The sequence below is a fragment of the Leptopilina boulardi genome, unplaced genomic scaffold, assembly GCF_019393585.1.
Source record: "Leptopilina boulardi isolate dan_hultmark-lab unplaced genomic scaffold, ZJU_Lbou_2.1 LbouV2_13, whole genome shotgun sequence".
Taxonomy (NCBI): domain Eukaryota; kingdom Metazoa; phylum Arthropoda; class Insecta; order Hymenoptera; family Figitidae; genus Leptopilina; species Leptopilina boulardi.
The window spans coordinates 841,450-867,237 of record NW_026137674.1 but is presented as its reverse complement, the minus strand read 5'-3'; the positions used below and the strand labels follow the sequence as shown (position 1 = coordinate 867,237).

General features: G+C 30.5%; 1 protein-coding gene across 4 annotated transcripts in view; it reads right to left on the bottom strand.

Annotated features, from left to right (window-relative positions):
- LOC127291229 (uncharacterized) overlaps nucleotides 1-25,788 on the bottom strand; it is a 247,834-nt gene that overhangs the window by 59,130 nt on the left and 162,916 nt on the right. For all 4 annotated transcript variants that reach the window (XM_051320210.1, XM_051320211.1, XM_051320212.1 and 1 more), the window contains exons 11-15: nucleotides 25,519-25,661; nucleotides 25,370-25,447; nucleotides 23,926-24,268; nucleotides 23,656-23,860; nucleotides 17,371-17,558 (exon numbers count right to left, since the gene is read on the bottom strand). In XM_051320210.1, coding sequence (XP_051176167.1) covers nucleotides 17,371-17,558; nucleotides 23,656-23,860; nucleotides 23,926-24,268; nucleotides 25,370-25,447; nucleotides 25,519-25,661 — 957 coding nt within the window. The remainder of the gene's footprint in view (nucleotides 1-17,370; nucleotides 17,559-23,655; nucleotides 23,861-23,925; nucleotides 24,269-25,369; nucleotides 25,448-25,518; nucleotides 25,662-25,788) is intronic.

Below are 25,788 nucleotides of genomic sequence, written 5' to 3'. Positions count from 1 at the left end.
ATGATTGTTATTATTTTTGTTTTTCTTATTTTCTGTATATTTGGTTGTTGTTCTCATGATTTTCCTAGGACAAAATAAAGAAATTCTATTCTAAATTCTATTCTATGTTTTTGGGGTCGCTGAATCTGAATTTTTGGTTAAAAATAAAAAATTTAATATGGCGGCTACAAAATTGCGTCCAAAAAAATTTTAAAGTTAACGAATCTGGGTTAAAATTACCAATTTTTTCCGCCATTTTGAATTTTTTATTTTTGACCGAAAATTCGGATTTAGCGACCCCAAAAACACCCGAGTAACAATTTTCAGCCATATTTGTTAACATTTAAATGTTTTTTTTACGCCGCTTTAGCGGACATAGACAAGGCGTTTTAGCGAAAACTTTTTTTTTGATTTTCTAAAATCTTAACCCGAAATTAGACTCCCTTTGACCCACAAAATATATCTGATTTTTTTAAATATTTTAAAAGTCATTTAGAGGTCCCTATTTTGATTTTTATGCAGTGCTGTTTAAATAAAAAAATTTATTTTTTATTTTTGACTGTTCAATTTTTTTAAAACTATGCGCTTTAGTGGTAGAGGTTTCCAAATCAGTAAAAAATTTGTTCTACCTTAAAAAAATGTTTCAAGTATATTTTATTTAACCTTAAATGAAAAAATTGGTCTCCTTTAAGTTCAAAGTTAATTTATTTCAATTTAAAGCCTCTTAAAAAATCTAATTCTTTTTTAGAGCGTTTAAATAGACAATATAACATAATTTAGTAAAAGAAATTTTGTAAGATATGTTCTATTTGTTTAGAATATAAAGAATTTGAAGAAAAAATTGTTTTCCACGTAAGCTTGCAGCAACTTTGCGGCAAGCTTGCCGCGAAATATTGCCAACCTTGCAAGTCAAACTTGCTGCAAGCTTACTGCAAGCTTCAAATATCCCACCTGACCCAAGCTTGCATGGTAAGCTTACCAAAATATTGGAGTGTAAGATTACTGCAAGATTGCGGTGTAAGGTTACTGCAAAATTGCACAATAAGATGATCGCAAGATGCTCAGTAAGCTTGCACGGTAAGCTTGGTGCAAAATTGACAAACTACCTTATTTTGAAACTAAAAAATTTGTTTTTCAAATGTTTCGTTTAATTTATATAATAAAAATATATAAAGTAGACGAGAAATTAAAAAAAAGATTTTTAGGATTTGATTGATCTCTATAATCATGTATATTTAAAGTGGTATTAATAAATAAATTTAAAAAAAAAACGGAGCGCCTTGGCTTGCGATCACCGAGGTTAAGCACAGCTGAGTACGGTTAATACTTGGATGGGTGACCGCCTCGGTGGTTGCTATAGCCCTGGTGTTTTCACTGTGATCGAGATACATCAAGCGGGAGGTTTGACGTCGATGATGTGTTTAAACATTTGTGATGATTATCCAAATATACATTCACAACTCGATTGTCAATAACCCGGCTGTGCTCGGGAGAGGTTTTCTGTAGTTTTCCTCTCCCCTGACCAAAAGTCCAGACAAATGCGAGTGCTTCTAATAAAAGGCCTATAGCCGAAAAATTTAGAGTTTGTGAGTCTCTCTCTTCCTCCACTTCGCGCTAACGCCTCTGGCTGTCTAGCGAGAGTATATACCTGGCCCAGGGGTCATCCATAAAGCATGTGATACATTTTTTCGAAATTTTAACACCCCCCCTCCCCCTTGTGATGCTTTTTCCATTTACGATTAACATGTAGTGTGATATTTTGCTGCCCCCCCCTACCCCCTAAAGCATCACATGCTTTATGAATGGCAACTGGCGGCTCGCACCTTTTACCTAAGATTGTCTTCCAACTGGCTTTAAAGTGCACCTCTGGCTAGATGGAAGCGATCTCACTCCTAGTTCCTGGCTACTTGGACTCAATTGAGGCGATCCTCATTGGATTCAGGTAATGCGAGGTATGGTACACTTGACTAGAGTACCGTCTTCGCGACTTCTCTGTGGGTGCTCCCGCGAGAGGATGCAGAGACAGGTACTTCTTTTCTCGTTCACCGCCCCAGGTAAGTAGAGGGTCAATCTCTATCACCTGGATGCGAAGCTCTGGGCCGTATCTTTAATTCAGGGTGCCCCCTGGTCTAAGATATTTCCCAGAGATGTTCCTAGTTTACGTCAGGCAAAAGTATCAGGTACATACCTGATTCTTCAACCCAATCGTTTCCCTTCTAGTTTTCTGTGGAGACGATTACCTCAGAGTTGCACGTTCTAGTTTTCGTTTGTCGTGATAGCTTAACTTACATTTTGAATAAATTACGGGATTAACTCCTGGTGAACGCGATCGCGAATATTAAAGGTACCTTTGTATCATTTCAGAAAAGAAACTGGCCAGAACAATCCGATTGAGGGCGGTGCTGTCGAGCAACTTAAGAGATCTGGATGATCTACTCAACCTAAACCATTTGCATTATATATATATATATATATAAATATTCTATTTTATAATAAAATAATAATGAACAATTTATTTCATATCGAATCACTTTGGCGTTGGCAAAAAATTATTATAAAAATAAAACTTATTTAGATAAGCAAATTAGTCAATTTGAAATAAATGTTACGTTTATATTATCATGTATCTATATTTTAATTATTGAAAAAACCACTATATCCCACAGTCGGCCCAACTATGGCGGCCAAGGTTGCCCCAACTGAGGCTGCCGACCGTCGTCTTCAACGGTTTGCCCAACTATGGCGGCCAAGGTCATGCCGACCACAGTTTCCCATAGTCGACCGAACTTTGGGTGCCCAACTCATGGCGGCCATTGTTCTCCATAGTCGGCTCAACTAGAGCGGCCAAGGTTGGTCCAACAGTGGCTGCCGACCGTCGTGCCACATGGTCGGCCCAACTGTGGGTGCCCAAGTCATGCCAAACATAGTTTCCCATAGTCAACCCAACTGTGGGTGGCCAAGTCATGGCGGCCATTGTTCTCCATAATCGGCCCAACTAGGGCTGCCCAAGTCATGCCGACCCCCACAGTCGGCCCAACTATGGGAACCATGGTAGGCCTAACTAGGGCTGCCGACGTTGGCAGCCATAGTCGGGCCACCTTTGGGTGACAATATTTACCATGGTCGGACCAACTAGGGCGGCCGAGTCTCGTGCAGCCCTAATTGGGCCGACCAACTATCTCTGGTGGCCAAACGAAATTCCCACCTGGGACTCGGAAAAATAAGATACTTACTGCAATTTATATGGTAAACTTGCTTAAAACTTTAATATTAAATTTACAGTAAACTGTTTGGATAAAGTTGCTGTAAACTTTTATTATGAATTTGCTGAAAATGTCAAGGCAAACTTGCTGAAATTAATTAGAAGAAATTCCCCAAAAAGTTTAATGAATGCACCTTGCATTTTTGAATTTACTTCAACTAATTCTCAAAGGAATATTCTAAAAGATTGGATTAACATCAATCAAGAAATGGCTCGCTATTCATCCCAGCTTCAATTTTTATTACAATGCCGTACGTACGACTTGACACCAAAACACATCGACTCAATAAGCAATAGTTTGAAACATTTTGTTTTCCATAGCTATACTGGTAATACAGAATATAATTTTCTTATAAAAAAATTAAAAATTAAATTACTCAATATTTTAATAGAGGATAAATACATCCATATCCATTACCTTAATAAAAAAATTAATTACTTAAAATCAGTCATAAACAATAATTTTAATGCTCATATCTCTAGTTGTATTTTTTCTATACATGACATAAAATATGCACACTTTATTTCTGTTCAAAAAGAGAAATCCATTAAAAAATTCAATTATTTAAAGGATAAAAATAAGCACAACGCAAAAGATTACTGTAATTCTAACCAAAAATGGTTTTTGAACTTATCTAACGCTCATATTCCTGACAATGTGATCGACGTCATTTCTTTAGGTAATGGCTTTAGATTCAACAACAATAAGAACAATACCTTTCGTAAATCCACGATAGAATATATCAAATCTATTGAGCATTTTATTAATTCTTATGACGTGAACTGTGAACTTTTAAACGATATCAGAAATAATATTATGAAAAATATAAACTCTTTTGAAAACAATTTTCCTTGACATATTAGTGTTAATGACCGAATTTTTACAAAAAAACTTAATGACACAAAACTTTTTTTAAAAAACAATAATAATGTATTATTCACTGTTGCTGATAAAGGAAATGTTACGGTGGCGTTGAATAAGGATGATTACATTATAAAAACTGAGAATTTATTTTCTGATCTTGAAACATACAAACACATAAAAAAAGATCCACTCACTAAATTGCGCTCAGATACTTATGACATTTTAAAAAACTGGAACTCAAACGGTTATTTAAAAAAAAAAAATATAATGAATATTCACTGACACAAACTAATACAAATATTTCAAAATTCTATGGCTTACCAAAAATTCATAAGAAAGACTGTCCATTTAGACCAGTAGTATCTACTATTGGATCCCCTACTTATTTTTTTCTAAGTATCTCTTTAATATTCTAAATGAATCCTTACCGAAACCAACATCTTATATACGCAATAGTTTTGATTTTATTAAAAAGATTAAAAAATTTAAATATTCCTGAAAATCATGTTTTGATTAGTCTAGATGTTAAATCGTTGTTTACAAATGTGGGATCTAAGCACGTGCGTGATTGTATTATTAAACGTTATTCTGACATTTCAAAAAACTTAAATATTCCACTTGATGATATACTTGACGCTTGTTCTTTTCTTTTTGACAATATTTTTTTTAAGTTTAATGGAAAATTTTATAAACAAATTTATGGGACCCCCATGGGTTCACCAGTTTCAGGACTTTTTGCAGATATGGTCATGAATGACCTTGAAACCTTATGTAGAAGTAAACTTTCTTTTAAACCATTGTTTTATTATAGATACGTAGACGATATAATCACGTGCATACTACATAACAAAATTAACGAGATGTTGGACATTTTTAACAGTTATGACGAAAGACTACAATTCACTCATGAAATCGAAACTAATCATACAATTAATTTCTTAGATGTTCTTATAATCATAAAAAACAATAATATTCTTACAGATTGGTATAGGAAACCTACTTTTTCAGAATGAACGATCAATTATGATTCACAACACCCGATTTCTCTAAAAATTGCTATTATTTATAACTTAATTGACAGAGCCATAAAACTTTCACATGAGACTTTTCATTCAAAAAATATAGATTATGTTAAAAGAGTTTTACTTCGTAATAATTATTCAATTCTTTCATAGATAAATACATTAAGAAACGCATTTTCTCAATTAAATCAAATATTCAGAAAAATAACAATTTAAACTCATTTCTATATAAAAAATCACCAAAAGTTTTTTTACCATACATACAAAATTTATATGAGAGAACTTCTTCTATGCTTGGAAAATATAATATATTAACTGTTCCAGTTAATAATAGTGATTTGAACCATAATTTGATCAAGAAAGGTAAAGATAAAAATAAAAAATCTGAAAATACCAATGTAGTTTATAGAATTAACTGTATGAATTGTCCTGCTTCTCATGTTGGCGAAACAAAGAGAATGGTGGGAGTAAGGATTAATGAACATAAAAAATCAAAAGTGGGTGTTACCGCAACACATAGAAACTTACTAAAACATGACTTTGACTGGGACAATTTTAATATTCTTGACAATAAACCAAATGAAAATAAACGTCTTATTTCAGAAATGATTCACATTAATTTACAAAAAAGTGCAATCAATAAAAAAGATGACACTCAGAATCTTAGTAATTGTTACACTCATTTCCTTAACGATAGAAAATATTCACAATACTCATCCTCGTTTGACTATACTGTCACTTAGTCTTTCTCTATTTATATTAATTGATATGAGGTTAACGACCTCAGAATTAAATGTTATTGATTGTATTTATTGAATGTTCGATCAGTGTCAAATTATACGTCGTGCTGACAGGAACTTTAAAATTTAACAATTCTAAAAGTTTCCTTATAATTATGTTAATTTTATTTATTTAATTTTCAATGGTAAATGTTTTTTTATAATTTTTTATTGTTCTTAATAATCTTCTACAATAATTGTGAAAATTTTATTTTTAATTTTTTTGTAATAAATAATTTTAGTTTTCTGAAGAGGACGGCTGAGCCGTTGAAAACGTTAAAAATTGTGTTTTCTTTTATTACCTGACTCGGAGTGATCGATATCTTCATACTATATTTAATATAAAATTATTAAAAATTTGTAATGTAACATTACAAATTATTTATAGCATGTAAATTTGACGGAATTTGCAATAAAAATCCTAAAGAAATATTAAATTATAAATTTTACAAACTTTTTTTCAGAATCAATTTCAAATTTATCATAAATGTTAAATAATAATATACAATAATAATATTGGATTAAAATAATCATATCAAAACGATTATTACAATTAAAAATAGAAAATAAACACTTGACTGAGAAGAAAAAAATTTTAAAGTAGCAAATGGACAAGAAAAAAAGGAATAAGAACAAAAGAAATTGAAAAAGCCAGTCAAGAAACCTACAAAAGAAAAAGTGATGTATTAAAAGTCAGTTAAAAGTGGTCAAAACACAAGATCTCACTGTCAAAATCATGAAAGAAATCTCTCTCTTTTACAGCTTACCAATCCTTAAGGCTAAGGCTGAAAAAAGACTTTTCCCACAAGCCAGCTTTTAACAGAGAAATTCAAGAAGTAATTAAACCCATCTACGAAAGTCTTACAGAGAATGATCTGCTAACAAGATGTCTGGGTGGAAACACTCAAAACAATAATGAAAGTCTAAATTTTGTAATTTGGACCATCATATTGAAACATTTTTATCATGGAAAACAAACGGTCGAAATAGCAGCTTGGATAGCTTCTTGCACCTTCAACGAAGGGTCACAAACTCTGCTTAAAATTATGGATGTGATGAGTATTGCTATTTGACTAAAAGCTTACGAATTTGCCAAAAGGAAAGATCATTCAAGAATATGTCAGGCAATTAAGCGTACTCCTAATGAATCTAAAGAAGCAAGGTTGGAAAATAAAATAACTCGCGAAAAACAGGTAGAAGCTTATGGCTTACTTTACGGACCTGGGATAGCAGATTAAAATTTGGTAAGTTCTAATAAAAAATATTTAACCCTTTCACACCCACAGAACAGTTTTATTGTTAGAAAACTGTAAATCCGCACTAAAAGACCCCGAGTAACAAGTTTGAAGCCAATCCCATTTACTTTAAATTTTGAAGACCGACAAATTGAATACACCATTTTGAATTTTAAGAAACTGATGTCAGATTCGTAATCATCTATCCCGAAAATCCACGAGTAACAATTTCAGGCAAATTGGAGCGATTTTTAAACAAGTCGTCTGCCATATTGGATCCGCCATTTTGAATTTTGAAAATCTGACATTAAATTTGTTATCAGCGACCCTAAAAACCCCCTGGTAACAAGTTTCAAGCCGATTGCGGTCGATTTTTAAAAAGTCATCCGCCATATTGGATCCGCCATTTTGAAATTTTAAAATCTGACTTTAGATTCGTAATCAGCTACCCCAAAAACCCCCGAGTACATATAGTGTTTATCAAAGGTCCCGGGACGATTGGATATTTCTTCAGGATTGCATTTTTGGAGAAAATGTTTAGTACAAAAGTTGTTCAGGATAAAAAAATCTATAACAGTAGATATTTCAGAAATTGGCCCAAGGGTCCATATGGGCTCTACGTGTAAAGAGTTTATTTTTTTAAATGGACATATCTTCTAGAAAAGTGTAAATAAAATTCTACTACATATTACAATAGTATTAGTGAATATTACAAGCAGATTGTGCCATTGACTACCAAAGTGTATTGTTCTCTGTTTAAAAAAATAATATTATTTTTGACAATTGTTAAATATCGTATATTAATGTAAAATTATTAATCACCGTCATGTCTATGTTAATTAATAAAAAATAAATATTATATTAAATATATATTTATAACCTTTTTCCTCTGTTCCAGTACTTTTAATTACCACGTCATTGTAATAATTGTTTTGATATGATTATTTCAATCTAATATTATTATTGTATATTATTATTTATTATTTATCATTTTTTGATAAATTTGAAATTGATTCTAAAAAAAATTTGTAAAATTTATAATTTAATATATCTTTAGAATTTTTATTGAAAATTTCGTCAAATTTATATGCTACAAAATTTGTAATGTTACATTACAAATTTTTATAAATTTTATATTTAACTTTTTGGCAAATTTCTTTTAACTAATGTCAGTATGTTTGCCTTGACATTTTCTGCAAATTCATAATAAAAGTTTACTGCAACATTATCCAGACAGTTTACAGTAAATTTAATATTAAAGTTTTAAGCAAGTTTTTAATTTTTATGGCAAACTTGTAGGAGAGAGGACATTTACATACATGGTACAAGTTTGCAGCAAACTTGCAATGCAAACTTGGTAAATTTGCCCTGCAAACTTGCTGAAAAATGTCGTGCAAATAACAAAATTTTTTGTTATTTCATTTTACATAAAAAAATTAAAGAAACAATATTTTATACCTAATAAGAACTTCGCTTCGTCAAAACGATATCTACACAAGCCTGCAAAAAAACAAAAAATTCCGTTGTCAGAGATCGGGAAATTATTTCTCGCAGTTTTTGGTAAGCTGAATCCGGATGTGGCAACGATAACATCCTATCACGTCAGTATTTTGAGAAAAGTGGGAGTAAAAGTCCCAAGAATCACGTTTTTGGCCGTTTTTGAAAATTTCTACCTGGATAATTCGACGTGCTAGAGACTTGTCACAGGAGTCAAATTAAAGCTTGAACACTGCACTTTACGCCGATATAGCGATATTGACAACAACAAAATAGATTAGCTGTCGAAAATAGGTTTTTTAAGTTGTCAAGCATAAAAATTGACTAACAACCCAGATAGCACGGAAACTTGCAGCAAGCTTGCGGCAAGCTTATCGTGCAAACTTGTCAATAATAAATAAATAAATAAAAAATATAATAAAACATAATAAAACCTAATAATAAATATAATAAAAAAACCAAAAATATAAAATTCAAAAATTAATTACAATAATAAATTAAAAATATTTACAAAAATATAAAAAATTAATTTAATTAGTTAAAAATTATGGTATATAGAAAAAATAACGGCAATTAATACTAGAAATTAAAATGATAAATAAAGTAAGTATATAATAAGATATATAAATATTATTATTAAATTAACAAATGTTTAATACATTTAAAAAATTTTATTCATCTTTTCAATAAGTATTTTCATATTTTAAATAAATTTCATAAAATATAACAATAATAACATTGATTAATTAACAAATAAAATAGAAAACACAAAATTTCTATTTAAAAGCATTTTGAAAAAGCCCGCCGTTTTTCAACTGTTTTTCAACTCATAAAAACAGTCGAGGGTTAAGAGCAAGATTTTTTTATTCTCTGATAGTTGGTCGAGTAGGTTCTCGGTTAGGTTATTTGGTTATTGTCTGTCGAACCCGGGTTCAATTCCCAGTCCCCTCAAATTTGTTTCGAAAATTTTCTCGTTAAGTTTCCAAATGAAAATAAACCGGACATAATTAATAATAAAAAACGTCACAAGGATTTTCAAATTTAGAAAACAAATAAAATTTTTTTAAATTTAAAATGTATTTTTTAAAAATTGCATCAAGATTACAGCAACCTTTCCTGAAAAGCTTACAGCAAGCTTTCACGGCAAGCTTGCCCTGGGTGGGACATTTCGCCAGCTGAGACAAGCTTGCAACAAACTTAACAAGCTTGCACGGAAAGCTTGCCGCAAGCTTGCTGGAAATTTCCGTGCTATATGGGAACTGTTCGTAAATACAACTATTATAAAAAATACTTGAATTCCCTTGGAATTTGTCACTTGAGGGTTTTCATGGTGGCGGATTACGGATATGATGTCATATTTTCAAAATTCAAAATGGCGGATCCAATATGGCGGACGACTTTTTTGAAAATCGATTCAATACAACATATTGGATCTGCCCTTTGGAATTTTGAAAATCAGACATCCTATCCGTAATCCGCGACCCGGACAATCCCCGAGTGACAAATTCCAAGCGAATCCAAGTATGTTTTAGAATAGTTGTATTTACGAACAGTTTTTATTCAATTTTTATGCTTGACAACTTAAAAAAAACCATTTTCGACAGCTAATCTATTTTGTTGTTGTTAATATCGCTATATCGTCGTAAAGTTCACGGTTCAAGCTTTAATTTGACTCCTGTGACAAGTCTCTAGCACGTCGAATTATCCAGGTAGAAATTTTCAAAAACGGCCAAAAACGTGATTTTTGGGACTTTCACCCCCACTTTTCTCAAAATCCTGACACGATGGTAGGTTTTCGTTGCCAGATCCGAAATCCCTATCTCTGACAATGGAAATTTTTGTTTATTTGCAGGCTTGTGCTATCTACAGTGTCGTGAAATAAAACCTACGAAATGAAAACGTTTCATAAAAAGAGATGATTATCCACACAAAAATAAAAAAATGTAATTGTTTAAACAAATAATTGAGTTCAACTAAAAACTTAAAATCTTATAATGCCGTTTGATTTAACAGAAAAAAATACGACGAAACTGTGTCTGGAAAATTTTTTAAATTTCATTTTACATAAAAAAATTAAACGAACAATTTTATAAATAATAAGAACTTCGCATCGGCAATGGAAAAACCATAATAATATTTATTGAGATTAAAACTTATTGGAAAATTTTTTTTAAAAATAATTTGATAGAGAAAGTTGATACAGGGGCATGATAATTGCTAATCTTTTAACGACCGCAGAAAATTATAAATATTAAATGTTAGGGTCAGTCGGGGTAAATCCGAACGGGGGGTAAATCCGAACGCTAATTATTTCAGCTTAATTAAAATTTTTAAAAATAAGTTCGATATGAGAATTTTTACCTCAGATCCTCTTGAAGAGATTCTAAGTATTATCCCATTTTTTGTTTGTTAATTAGCAACAGCATAAACAAAGATAACAAGTATTGCAAAAAAGATTGAAAATCAAAGATGACACTCTTTCAGTATTTTGTCTCGTATTTGAAGAAAAAGAAGCTAAAAATTCATTTTATTATTTATAATTGTTTGTTATGAATACTAGAACAGAAACTATTTTTGATTTTTGCCTTCTGTAAAATTTTATTAATAATATCAGACCGTTCGTATTTACCCAAAAAAATTGGAAAACTGGGGTAAATCCGAACGGTATTTTTAATAATTTTTTTTTACATCAAAGCCACACAAAATTGTTTTTATTTGATTACACTATTATTTTAACATTATAAAAGTACATAGAAAAAAGTTTTTCTTTCTATACGTATCCTCGTTAGTAATTAATAAGCAGAAACTTAATCTCTGTTCTCTCGAAGGAGTGTTCCACTTTTTTTTGCCAAATGGTTTGTTGAAAAAAGTTTTACAGGATCTTAATAAAATTTGGTATTCTACGGTTTTTGGGGTCGCTAATTACCAATTTGAAGTCAGTTTTTCAAAATTCAAAATGGCGGACGAGAATTAAAAAATTCATTGGATTCGCTCGAAAATTGTTACTCGGGGGGTTTCAGGATTAGCAAATTTGATCATTTTTAAAAATAAGTTTTAGGAAAGTACGCCATTTTGAATTTAAAAAATTTGACTTTTATTTTTGTATTTACATTCAATCACTCCAAAATACTTTCTGTACCAAGTTTTGCAAAAATCCGTTATGATTTGATAAAGTTATTGAAGGTTTTAATTGTGTAATGCATTTTAATTTTTAACCTGTTTGATTTTTGTATTTATATATGATGCATTATTACATAATAGGTTTATTATCGTATTTTTTTGAGTTTTTATATAAGTTTAACAATTGCAATACTTTAAATTTATTTTCCCTAAGATTTTTCTGAAATACAGTGGCGTTCGTATTTACCCCCATATTTTAGGAAAGTTGCAAAGTATCGAGGTAAATACGAACGCTAAGTTTCCTGCGATTGTAATTTATCAAAAATTTTTTCTACCCCATAAAATTGTTCTATGGAAGTAAAGTAACAACTTCATGCACCAGAATACCGGAAGTATTTTTTTTTAAAGAAAAAACTTATGTTATTGTTGAAACTTACTAAAAGCGTTCGGATTTACCCCAGTTGACCCTATATTTATATTTTTTTATTTTATATTTGCTTCACTCTGTCCATAAGCATTAATGGGTTAATATATTATTTGTTAATTAGTGACAAGCAATTGAATACACTTTCGTTGTATTTTTTCCGTAGAATTGAATGGCGTTATTAAATTTTAAGATTTTTCTTGTACTCAAATATTTTTTTAAACAATAATTGATTAAACAATTCGTATTTTTTAATGAATATTTTTTTATTTTTGTGTGGATAATCACTTTATTATCAAACATTTTCATCTCGGGGTTTTCATTTCATGACGCCGCAGACAGTTTTCGTACTGTCGAAGCAAAGTTCATTTTAGTTATAAAATTGTTGATTTTTTTTTATGTAAATTAAAATAACAAAAAATTTTGCAAGACACAGTTTCGTTGTATTTTTTTCCATAGAATCGAATAGTGTTATTAGATTTTAAGATTTTTGTTGTACTTAAGTATTTGTTTAAACAATTGAATTTTTTAAATATTTTTCTTTGGAAAATTATATTTATTTCTAATGTTTTCATTGCGGTATTCACTGTTTAGCTATTTGTAATAGTTTGACCACAGCCTCTAATTATGACATTACACCCATATAACTTCAAGGAGTGATTTCTACCCTTTAAAGTGGATCATGGCAGATATAAAAATATACGGGTCTCCTATTTTTCTGAGTACTACATTCATACCAAGTTTAATTAAAATCGGAGATTATCACTTTCATAGGTTTACTTGTGAGTACAGGCTGTCAACACGCCAAGTTTATTTGGATTAGATTTGGTCAGCGTCGAGCAAATTGAACAAATTTCAAACGATTCGTTAGGAAAGTTTTCGCATTGAACAGGTAACCAACTCTCGGAAAACTGCAACCAAGATTAAGAAAAGACATTTTTGAGTTGAAATTTGGAACTATGTCGACGAAGATTAGGCAGAATAAACTCATGACAAACGTTCATTCACCGAAATTTGCTTTCATTAAAAGTGGTGGTATATTCATTTGGGAGGTTAAGTATATCGAATGAGAGTAATAAAATGTGTTTTTCAAATAACTGTCGATTCAATCTCTTGTCGCCAGAGGGCGCATTGTATTTTCAATACACTTTCTGAGTCAATTATTTATTTTTCTGACTTGTCAGTGCAACTGAATACCCACATAGAACGACTTCTTGCTGTGAGGTTACTTTAAGGATATCTGTAGGGTTTGTAAGGTTACCGTGTAAGCCGTGTAAACTTGAAGTCATCTTAAAACTTCCGCCATTACAGTAAGCTTAGACAGTATGGTCGTGGTAAGTTTACATGGTAAGGTTGTGGTAAGCTTACACGGTAAGGTTGTTGTTAGCTTCCCGTAAGGTGACTGTAAGGTTGCAGTAAGGTTACTGTAAACATAGAATGTTATTAATAAATAAATTTTATTAATATTTAGGCGCAGTAGTTTTCTATGGCACATACGGCTGCGCAGTAAATTTTATTTAACAAACCCTATTGGGGTTCATAAAGTACTTCACCAAATGTATAATGTTTTATAAAAAAAATTTATAATATAGTATATATTATAATATAATTATATTTTTAATATATTATCTTATTATTCTATGTTTACAGTAATCTTACAGAAACCTTACAGTAACCTTACGGAAAACTTACAACAATATTACCGTGTAAACTTACACAACTTACCACGACCTTACTGTGTAAGCTTACTGTAATGGCGGAAGTTTTAGGATGACCTCAAATTTTTTGTAGGCATACACGGTAACCTTACAAATCCTACAGATATTCTTACAGTATTAGGCTGAAGAACGTAACGTTAAAAGTTTAACGAAAACAAATTTCATAATTATACATTCTATTCAGTAAAAATAACAAAAATTATACATCAAACACATAAATAGTAAATATTAAAAGCAAATCTAAGTGATTTTTCTAATTATAGGGAAAATAATTCAATTTAATACAAACAAGAAAATATTTTTCGTTTTCAACATTAACGATTGCAATTACTCAAAAAATAAAAATTTGTCGCACTTTTAAATCATGCTATTCAAAAGGGTACTAAAATATGTGTCGAAAACATCTATATTTTTTTAATTTTTATGAGCAGTAAGGGTTGAAACTGAACGAAGAAAGAAGATATTTTTCGTTTTCAACATTAACAATTGCAATTACTCAAAAAATTAAAATTTGGCGAAATTTTAAATCATGCCATTCAAGAGGGCACTAAAAAATGTGTCGAAAACATGCATATTTTTTTAATTTTGATGAGCGGTAAAGGTTGAAACTGTACTAACAAGTAACACTACCCAACTGTTAATCACCGATTTTGATTAAACTTGTCACACTTCTAAAACATGGAAAAATATTGAACACGTATTTTTTTATATCGGCCCGTTTTGAGTTTTAAGGGTAGAAAACACCCTTTTTTAATTTAAGGGATGAAAAGCAGTATTTCATACAGAATGTACTAGATTTGCTTGAAACATATTACTCAGGGGTTTTCGAGGTCGCTGATTACGAATCTGAAGTCAGATTTTAAAAATTCAAAATGGCGGATCCAATATGGCGGACATTAAAATTCAAATTCAATCGAATTTACTTGAAACTCATTACTCGGGGGTTTTTGGTGTCGCTGATTACGAATCAGATGTTAGTTGTTTAAAATTCAAAATGATGCATCCAACATATTCAATAAAGCCATTATTATAAAGACAAGATCTAATACTGCGACCAACAAATGCAAAATATGATAATCGAACCAACAAAGGCAAGAAGCAATAATCCAACCAGTAAAGGCGAGACGTGATAATCCAACCAGTAAAGGCAAGATGTGATAATCCAACCATCATAGGTAAGAAAGAATAATCCAACCAACAAAGGTAAGAAGCAATAATCCAACCAGTAAAGGCAAGATGTGATAATCCAACCATCAAAGGTAAGAAGCAATAATTCTTACCTTTGTTGGTTGGATTATCACATCTTGCCTTTACTGGTTGGATTATCACGTCTCGCCTTTACTGGTTGGATTATTGCTTCTTGCCTTTGTTGGTTGGATTATTGCTTCTTGCCTTTACTGGTTGGATTATTGCTTCTTACCTTTGTTGGTTGGATTATTGCTTCTTACCTTTGTTGGTTGGATTATTCTTTCTTACCTATGATGGTTGGATTATCACATCTTGCCTTTACTGGTTGGATTATCACGTCTCGCCTTTACTGGTTGGATTATTGCTTCTTACCTTTGTTGGTTGGATAATTGTTTCTTTCCTTTACTGGTTGGATTATTGCTTCTTACCTTTACTGGTTGGATTATTGCTTCTTACCTTTGATGGTTGAGTTATCACATCCTGCCATTACTAGTTGGATTATCACATCTCGCCTTTACTGGTTGGATAATTGCTTCTTGCCTTTGTTGGTTCGATTATCATATCTTGCATTTGTTGGTCGCAGTATTAGATCTTGTCTTTATAATAATGGCTTTATTGAATATGTTGGATCCATCATTTTGAATTTTAAACAAGTAACATCTGATTCGTAATCAGCGACACCAAAAACCCCCGAGTTATAAGTTTTAAGCGAACGCAATGAATTTTTTAAAAAGTTGTCTGTCATTTTGGAGCTGCCATTTTTAATTTTTTAAATCTGACTTCAAATTCGTAATCAGCGACCCCAAAAACCCCCGAGTAATGAGTTTCAAGTAAATTTGATTGAATTTGAATTTTATTGTCCGCCATATTGGATCCGGTATATTGAATTTTTAAAAATTGACACCGTATTCGTAATCAACTACCAGACTGATATCAGATTCGTAAACGGTGACCCCAAAAACCCCCGACTAACGAGTTTCAATCAAATCCGATTTATTTTTGATTTTATTGTCCTCCATATTGGATCCGCCATTTTGAATTTTTAAAATCTGACTTCAGATTCGTAATCAGCGACCTCGAAAACCCCTGAGTAATATGTTTCAAGCAAATCTAGTACATTCTGTATGAAATACTGCTTTTCATCCCTTAAATTAAAAAAGGGTGTTTTCTACCCTTAAAACTCAAAACGGGCCGATATAAAAAAATACGTGTTCAATATTTTTCCATGTTTTAGAAGTGTGACAAGTTTAATCAAAATCGGTGATTAACAGTTGGGTAGTGTTACTTGTAAGAAAAAAAGATTTTCCGTTTTCAATGTTACGATTGCAATTACTCAAAAAATAAAAATTTTTCGCACTTTTAAATCATGACATTCAAAAGGGTACTAAAATATGTGTCCAAAACGTCTATATTTTTTTAATTTTGATGAGCGATAAGGGTTGAAACTGAACGAAGAAAGAAGATATTTTTCGTTTTCAACATTAACAATTCGAATACTCAAAAAATAAAAATTTGTCGCAATTTTAAATCATGCCATTCAAAAAAGTACTAAAAAATGTGTCGAAAACAAACATACTTTTTTAATTATGATGGTCGGTAAGGGTTGAAACTGAACGAAAATTAAAAAATATGGATGTTTTTGACACATTTTTTAGTGCCCTCTTGAATGGCATAAAATTGCGACAAATTTTTATTTTTTGAGTAATTGCAATCGATAACATTGAAAACGGAAAATCTTTTTTTGTTCGTTCAGTTTCAACCCTTACCGCTCATCAAAATTAAAAAAATGTGGATGTTTTCGACACATTTTTTAGTGCCCTTTTGAGTGGCATGATTTAAAATTGCGACTTTTTATTTTTTAAGTAATTGCAATCGTTAATGTTGAAAACGAAATATATTTTCTTTGTTTGTATTAAATTACAATATTTTCCCTATAATTAGCAAAATCACTTAGATTTGCTTTTAGTATTTACTATTTATGTGTACGATGTATAATTTTTTTTATTATTACTGAATAGAATGCATAATTATGAAATTTGTTTTCGTTAAACTTTTAACGTTACGTTCTTCAGCCTAATACAGTAACATCACAGCAAGAAGTCGTGTTATGTGGGTGTCTTTTGTATTCTCTTGTGTTCTAATATAAGTTCTTTTGTATTGTTTATCTCGTTTTTATTCCATGACTCTTCACACCCTTTTACGCTAATAGAGACAGACTAAAATTTGATAACATATGGAAAACTATTATATTTTTCGAACATTTACAGTGTAAAATTCTTACTTCTGTATTGACGAACGTCTAAATATTGTGGATCAACTGATAGACTACCAACTCTTCCATTGGTAAGAGCATCTTGAAGGATTGATTTTGTCATGGCCATTGTATCCGCAGGCAAAATAGATCTACCCTTGATTTCGTTTTTGTCAATTGCCAGGATCATCTTCGCATAGACGCCATCATCATTAGCACTAAAATATATTTTAAAAATAAGTACAATGTTATAGTCTTATGAAACAAGGAATATTTATATTTACAATTTTTGAAATTCCTTGGTATTTCTTTGAAATCTTAAATACGAATTAAATCATTAATGTACGAACAATAATTTAATAATTAACAACATTTTGAACAATTAAGTACAAAATTCAAATCCTCGAACTAAAATATAACGTTTTCTTTAGTCATATGGTCTCAAGTAAAATACAAGTGTTTACCTACGAGATCCGACTACCTTACTCGTAATATTATTTGAATTTAATCGCACTTCAAGGGTTACATAATATCGACCGAAAAAATTAGTAAATTTTTATAATTTATTTTTTAAGCTATTTTATCAAAATTTTATTAAAATGAAGCACAATGTATCAAATAGAATATGTTGGGATGGACTTATAACAAGTTTAACAATAAAAAATATTAATAATTGTGAATACATATTATATTTAATAAAATGTAGGATGGAAGGCATATAAAACTTATAAAAATTCCTACAATTTTCCAGGCGTTAAAGTATATAATCCTTAATCTGAATATCATTAAAGTGAGTTCCTTTGTAACTGCCTTCATTCCTTTCAAATTATTAACTAATAAATTATTTTTTATTTGACTCAAGAAGACTAGAGACAGGAGGAGTAACTTCGCTGGAGTCTTACAGAGAACGATGACGTATAATATGAGGGCAACGAAGGTGGCGTACTTGGCAAGTAGTTGGTGCAGTAGACTAAAATTGGGCTTCTGCGCATATTAATACATTTATCGGTTTACATGTATTTAGTATTCTTGGCGCACATGGGTTTTCGCCGGCTGATAATTAAAACATATAATTTGACATAAACAATTAATCGAATGATATTTTTGACAATCTTTCAAGTTAACTTCCGACACTGATTGTCTTTTATTAAATTTATTATCAGCCTCTAAAATACAAAAAAAAATTAGTATTATTATAATGACAAATATAAATAATATCTTTTAATGCCCAAAAAAACGTTTTAGTTGATTAAAGTAAAAAAAAATCTAAAAAGTTATTATTTTTATTTTAACAGAATTTAATTGGTTAATGAATATTTTATTTTAAATAAGTAATTTAATTTGAAAACATATTTTCTCTCTTAAATAACTAATGTTATTAGATATAATAATAATAATAACATGGTTTCTATTAAGTTGCAGAGCGCGGACTCTTGGAGGAGCGTCGAGTCCTTCATTATAACTGTAATGAGGACGAAGGAGGATGACAGGAGGAGGTTAACACGGACAAATCCTGCTGCTCGGCTGGGTGCACGCGCGGGACGGGGCTCTCCTTCTTCTGGCGCTGGCACTCACTTAAGGATTTAGGACCGAGAGCAGCGGTAAGGAGACTTCCACTGGCGATGTATAAAGCTTAATAGCAGTTCCGCCAGTGGAGTTAAAGTCTCAAAAAAGGGTGTGGTTTTTAGTGGATCAACCAGAACAAGAGCGGTCATCCCCACATAACCTGAGAGTACGGGCTCCAGGTATCTGACTGGAAGTAGGCCTTCAGGGTTATGTAGATTTTCCACTTCCCTCATAAAAAAATAATAATTATTATAATATAATATTATTCTGATTAATAATAATTAATAATAATATCATTACTTTTAACCTCTCTATCATAAAATTGCCTTGTGCTATTTGACATATTCTTTTCTGCTATATTATGGCTCTATATATACTTGCGCAGTAAACAATTTTTGGTTACCGCACGAAATACCTATGCAGAAAGAATCTTCCTTCATTGCCCTCACACACATAGCACCGAAAATTTAATAAATATTTATTAAATACTTATTTTCAATGTTCGCAGTATTTAGAATAAAGGTTAAGTAAAGCTTCTGCAAATATTTAAATGTCCGCACTTGAGCAAATGTTTAGTGCGAACCTTGAGTGAAGCTTTAAATTAAATATTTGTTAAAGGTTCAGCTCGATCCTTGATTGAAGATTTAAATTAAATGTGTTTAATGAATAAATTGATTCAAGAAATTTTAGTTTTCAAAAATGGAAAAAAATAATTTCTTAAATTTAGGGACTCAAACTTGATTAATTAATTTTTTAGAGACTTTAAATAACGAAATTAATTTTGAAAATAAATTTGGGGGGACCGGGGATTGAACACGGGTTCGACGAACGCAAACTATGATTGGAAAAAACAATCTTGCTCTTAAGTTACAAGTGATTTTATTGGTTTGTGGAAAACGACGAGATAATTTAAAATTGGACTTTTTGTTTTGACAGTATATAACCAAGCAAAAATTATCTTAACCATCGAAACAATTCGTGCCGTTTTCCGCAACCAATAAAATCACTTGTAGCTTAAGAGCATGATTTTTTTGTTCCAATCATAGTTGCTCGTATAGCTCAGTTGGTTAAGTATTGCGTTTGCGTTCATCGACTCCGTGTTCGATCCCCGGTTCCCGAAATTTAGTTTGAAAATTAATTTCGTTCTTTAAAGTCTCTAAAAAATTATTTAATCAAGTATGAGTCCCTAAATTAAAAATTTTTATTTTTTTATTTTTGAAAACTAAAATTTCTTAAATCAATTTATTCATTAAACTGATTCAAATTAAAGATATAATTGTTTTAATTATATTATTATTATTAATACAATTAATACTTTATGCTTAGATAATTTTAAAACCCAGCTATCTGGGCAAACATTTATAGAATATTTTTTTAAGCTTCAATCAAGGTTCGAGCTGAACCTTTAACGAATATTTAATTTAAATCTTCAATCAAGGTTCGAGCTGAACCTTTAACGAATATTTAATTTAAACCTTCACTCAAGTTTCGAGCCGAACCATTAACGAATATTTTATTTCAAGCTTCACTCAAGGTTCACGTTAAACATTTGCTCAAGTGCGGACATTTAAATATTTACAGAAGCATTACTTAACCTTTATTCTAAATACTGCGAACATTGAAAATAAATATTTATTAAATCTTCTGTGTTATGTGGTCACTTTCGACGACATCCCCACCACCTAAGTTACTCCTCCTGTCTCTACACTGAAAAAATAGTATTGAACCAAGAACATTTTAATTGGTTCAAGAAAATCATGGGACCGAATGCGGTAAAATCATTATGCTACTGTTTCAAGAAATCCATTTACTTGGTGCAGTATATTTAAAAGAAGAACATAATATGTTCTTGATATAAGAAAATATGAAATTCGATCAAAAAGTTAATCGACTTCTATGAGTAAAATATTTTATTGTTCTAAAAATATCTGTAGTCGAATCAATTATTGCATTTGATTCATTTAAATCTTTGTAATGTTGGTTCAAGTAAGTAAACATTTAAATCAAAATATTATTTACATTGTCAGAAGAACGCATGTTTCTGGTCCAAGAAAATATGGAATTCGTCTAAGAAGTTGATTGACTTCTAAGAAATGTAAAATATATTAATTAAAATATATTCGGCCGGAGCGAAATCTAATGGTGTGCGCCCAACCTCGTTTTAATTAAAAATTACGTTTTTTAAATTTTACGTCGAAAATTCAAGTTAATAATGTACTAGCAATTTCATAAGACAATACAGATTATTATTTTAAAAAAATTTTTTAATTAATTTAAAAAATGAAATTTAATGAAATTTAATCATCAAAAATTACCACAAAATTAAAATTTTTTTCAAAATTTTATAAATTCCCAAAAGAATATAGGTTATTATATTAAACCCTTTTTTTAAAAAAAATTTAACATCTATGTTAAATTTTTTATATGTATTTTTGAAGATAATTAGAATGCTTGTTAAAAAAATTATAAAATGACAAAAAGAAATATTATAAAATTTTATTTAAATAATTATTTTCAAATTTTAATTTCTTATACTTTTTTTACAACTTAAAATTTTTTAATATTATTTAAACTATAATATTAAAATAAAAATCTATAACCCGAAAACAATAATTATAAAAAGGTTGTTACTAAAAAAACATTTTTTCATTTCTTTATATTTGTCATGTTTTTTAATTCTAAAGTTAAAATTTGATTAATTGGACTCAAAAACATAGCTGAAAAGGAATTTTTCTTCACAATTTTAAATCTATCAGTTATTTTCTCAATTTTAAGGTAAAAATGAGATTAATTAACCTCAAAAAACTTCTAAAAAAAAGTCTAGTAAAAATATGCGAAAAAATTAAAAATTTAAAAATTTCGATTTTTACAAAAAAAGGTGCCATAACTTCCGTTCAAGTTAATATTTTTTAATGGGGTATGGCTAAGATTTTAAGTTAGTCTAATACCTAAAAGACTGCCAAGTTTCACTTAAATCGGTCAAGCCGTTTATGCGTGATTGGCGAACAAAATATTGTGCAGACAGACAGACAAAATTTTTTTTAATGCTATTTTTAGAATCCTTATGACTTGAAACGAAGAATTATACATGAATTTTGAAGTTCTAAGCAATTTACAGACAAAAGTCTAATTTTATTAATATATATGAGAGATTCTTTTTCAATCGCCCCAGCCCAAAAAGTCAATGTTCTGGAATTGGCTTCATACTTTGGTAAATTGTTGTCCTATATTATAGTAATAAATCCCTAAAATATAAACTCATTAAAAAAATATTTGTAGAAAGTAGAGGGGGTTGAAGTTTTGACGTTAAGGGTAACATTGTCATTTTCAAATCCGTATAACTATGACAAAAGTTAATGGATTTTAATTTATCTATAATGAATTTCAATACATTTTTCACGTACTTTTCAAAAATGTATACGAAATTTAAAAAAAAAAATTTTGATCCCTTTTTTTCAAAATCAACCCTTATTTTTCGATTTTCATCCCTTCGGGTATTTTTTTTATTTGCATTGGAAAGCTGAGGTTTTTTCCCATGAGCTATGTAAATACGAAAGTGGGACAACAATAATTTTGTGAGAAACATAATATTAAATTAGGCGGTGCCTATCTAAATCCTCAAAGATGATCTCCAGGTATACCCCTTATCGGCACCGCCTACTTTAATATTCTGTTTCTCACAAAATTATTGTTGTCCCATTTTCATATTTACATAGCTCATGGGAAAAAACCTCAGCTTTCCAATGAAAGTAAAAAAAAAATACCCGAAGGGATGAAAATCGAAAAATAAGGGTTGATTTTGAAAAAAAGGGATCAAAAATATTTTTTTTTAATTTCGTATACTTTTTTGAAAAGTACGTGAAAAATGTATTAAAATTCATTATAGATAAATTAAAATCCATTAACTTTTGTCATAGTTATACGGATTTGAAAATGACAATGTTACCCTTAACGTCAAAACTTCAACCCCCTCTACTTTCTACAAATATTTTTTTAATGAGTTTATATTTTAGGGATTTATTACTATAATATAGGACAACAATTTACCAAAGTATGAAGCCAATCCTAGAACATTGACTTTTTGGGCTGGGGCGATTGAAAAAGAATCGCTCATTTATATATATATATTAAATCAAGAAAATATTTTCTTGACTTGAGAAAACTTATGGATTTCAGCAAAAAAAATATTTTTCCAATACTAGTAAATATTTACTTTAATTACTTGGATTGATTAATGTTGATTTCAAACCATATATTTTTTAATCAAGTTGAAACAAGTATCTACTTCTATTAATCTTTCCATTTTCTTGGATCAAGACTATGAGTGTTAGATTAAGTAAAAAGTTGTTTTGAAGGAAACAACAAAACGATTTGACCCAAGAAAATAAAATACTCAACGTAAATCTCTTCACATGAGAAAATAATATTCTGGACTCAATATTTTTTCGGTTCTTGACACAGGTAAAACAGTTCACTTGAAACTGTAAGATATATTTACTTGTATGAAACTCATATTTTCTTATTTCAAGAACATTGCTCAATGCTCAAAATTACTTGAATCAAGAAAATAAATTTCTTCCAATAAGAAAATATCGTCTTATTTCAAGTAAAGTATCTCAAGTAAATGTATTTACTTGATTTAATTAACTTTTTTTCAGTGCAGTCTTCTTGATTTAACTAAAGGTTTATCATCTCCTTGACACAATACCTAATTTCTCTTTAATTAACCTTATCCGAGTAACTATTTACCTTCGTAAGTCATCAAGCCTAAGATTGTAAAAGCCTGGTACTTTATTCAATGTTGATTTGAAGCTCTCAGTTATGGTATTTGAAATGTCATCAAAATCTTGAGTACCAAATCGTGGAGCAGTATAACTAGCACCCAGATTAACTAATTTCACTTCGACCTCGTAGAAAAGTCTTGGTGGAGCGGGAGTAGTAATTTCAACATCATCTACAATATACACATTAAAAAACATGTTTTGGGTAATAATTAAAGTTTTTAATTTTTAATCTCACCATCAAATCCACAAGATTTTATACAAATCTTATCACCAGAAACTATAGGTACTGCATTGTGAGGTTTAATTTTTTTATTAACTGCATGGAAATTTCCTCCTTTTACTGGAAACATCATGTAGAGACATTTGTCATCAGTAAATGAGAGGTCTTTGTAGTCTTTGGTAATGCGTTTTCTTGAAAACATCAAAGTGGTTTCTCCTTTCTCAATTTTTCCACTAATATTGTAAATGTCCTGAGACGCATCCAAAAGAGGTGCATTGTACCCGTTAATCCAAGTATCCATAATAAATGGCCTTCCATTAGACTTATCGACCCATCCGAGGATGGCGTCAGTTTGACTCTAAATTTTTAAAATAAATTTAGAAAAACTCATTAAAGAATTAAAATTAAGGGTGCACTTCCGAAACCCCCCCCCCCCTTCCGATTTTAATGAAACTTGGTATACTTACGTAATTTCATGCGCTGATAACGAAAATGATAGTGAAAATTACCGCAAATTTCATTTTTATGGTGAAAACCATAAAAAACACCATAAAATTATGGTTTTTTGCGTTTAACTCGTAAAAAACGCAAAATTAAAAAAAATCGTTTTTACAAAAGTTGTAGAGCTTCTAAAAATGAACATTTTATGTCCTAGACATTTTTTACCAAAAGTCCTTAGTTTTCGAGAAAAATGCAGAAATATGAAAAGCACACTACAAAAATTACTAATACCACGAAACTGGAATTCCTATAAAGATAGTTTTGAGAGATCAAATTCACATTCTTAATGGTACTGGAAGGTACGGAACCCACCCCGACCCCCCTCCTCCAAGATGTCTTCCCCCTCCCCCCTGGAAGTAGCCCTGCACAGCAAAGAATGCAGAGGCGGGCGAAGCCCGCCTTCCCTTATATCGTTGCTCTCTTTCAAAACAGACAGTCAAATTCACATTCTTAATGGTACTGGAAGGTACGGAACCCACCCGACCCCCCTCCTCCAAGATGTCTTCCCCTAAAAGTTCTTTTGGAAATAGCCCTGCACAGCAAAGAGTAGAAGGTTTTTTATTAAAAGATATTGTCCGTCACATAAGACATCTGCCTCTTGTGGATAATAGCTAGAAGTTGGTGATTTTCACCGTTTTTAAATATTTTGCATTTTTCTCGAAAACTAATGACTTTTGGTAAAAAATGTATAGGACATAAAATGTTCATTTTTAGAAGCTCTACAACTTTTGTAAGAACGATTTTTTTTAATTTTGCGTTTTTTACGAGTTAAACGCAAAAAACCATAATTTTATGGTGTTTTTTATGGTTTTCACCATAAAAATGAAATTTGCGGTAATTTTCACTATCATTTTCGTGATCAGCGCATGAAATTACGTAAGTATACCAAGTTTCATTAAAATCGGAAGGGGGGGGTTTTCGGAAGTTTATCCAAAATTAATAAAGATGTTTTACTCACCATTTTCTCATTTTCGGAAAATCCCACACCAGTCCAGGTATCGGTATTATTTGTCACAATTGTGAAGTATATTTTATCCTAGAAGAAATAATTAATAGATCACATATTTTTTCCTATCATTTCATTAATCATAATTATATTTACAATACCTCTCTCTTTTTGTATTGCCATTTAATTCTGTATTCACAGGTTCCTTTCTTTGGCGAACACTGTCTGGGGTATCGCCATTCCCCTCCGCAACCACCACCTTCTAAAGGCATTCCGGCACCAAAGTTTGATTTTCCGCTTTCGTCTGCACATAATACAATTTTAATTACATTACTTTAAATTGTCAAACATAATATTAAAACCTTACATTGAAAGCATTCGGACGAGTTGCTGTTTTAACCATAGTAAGTTATTTTAACTAAAATTATAGT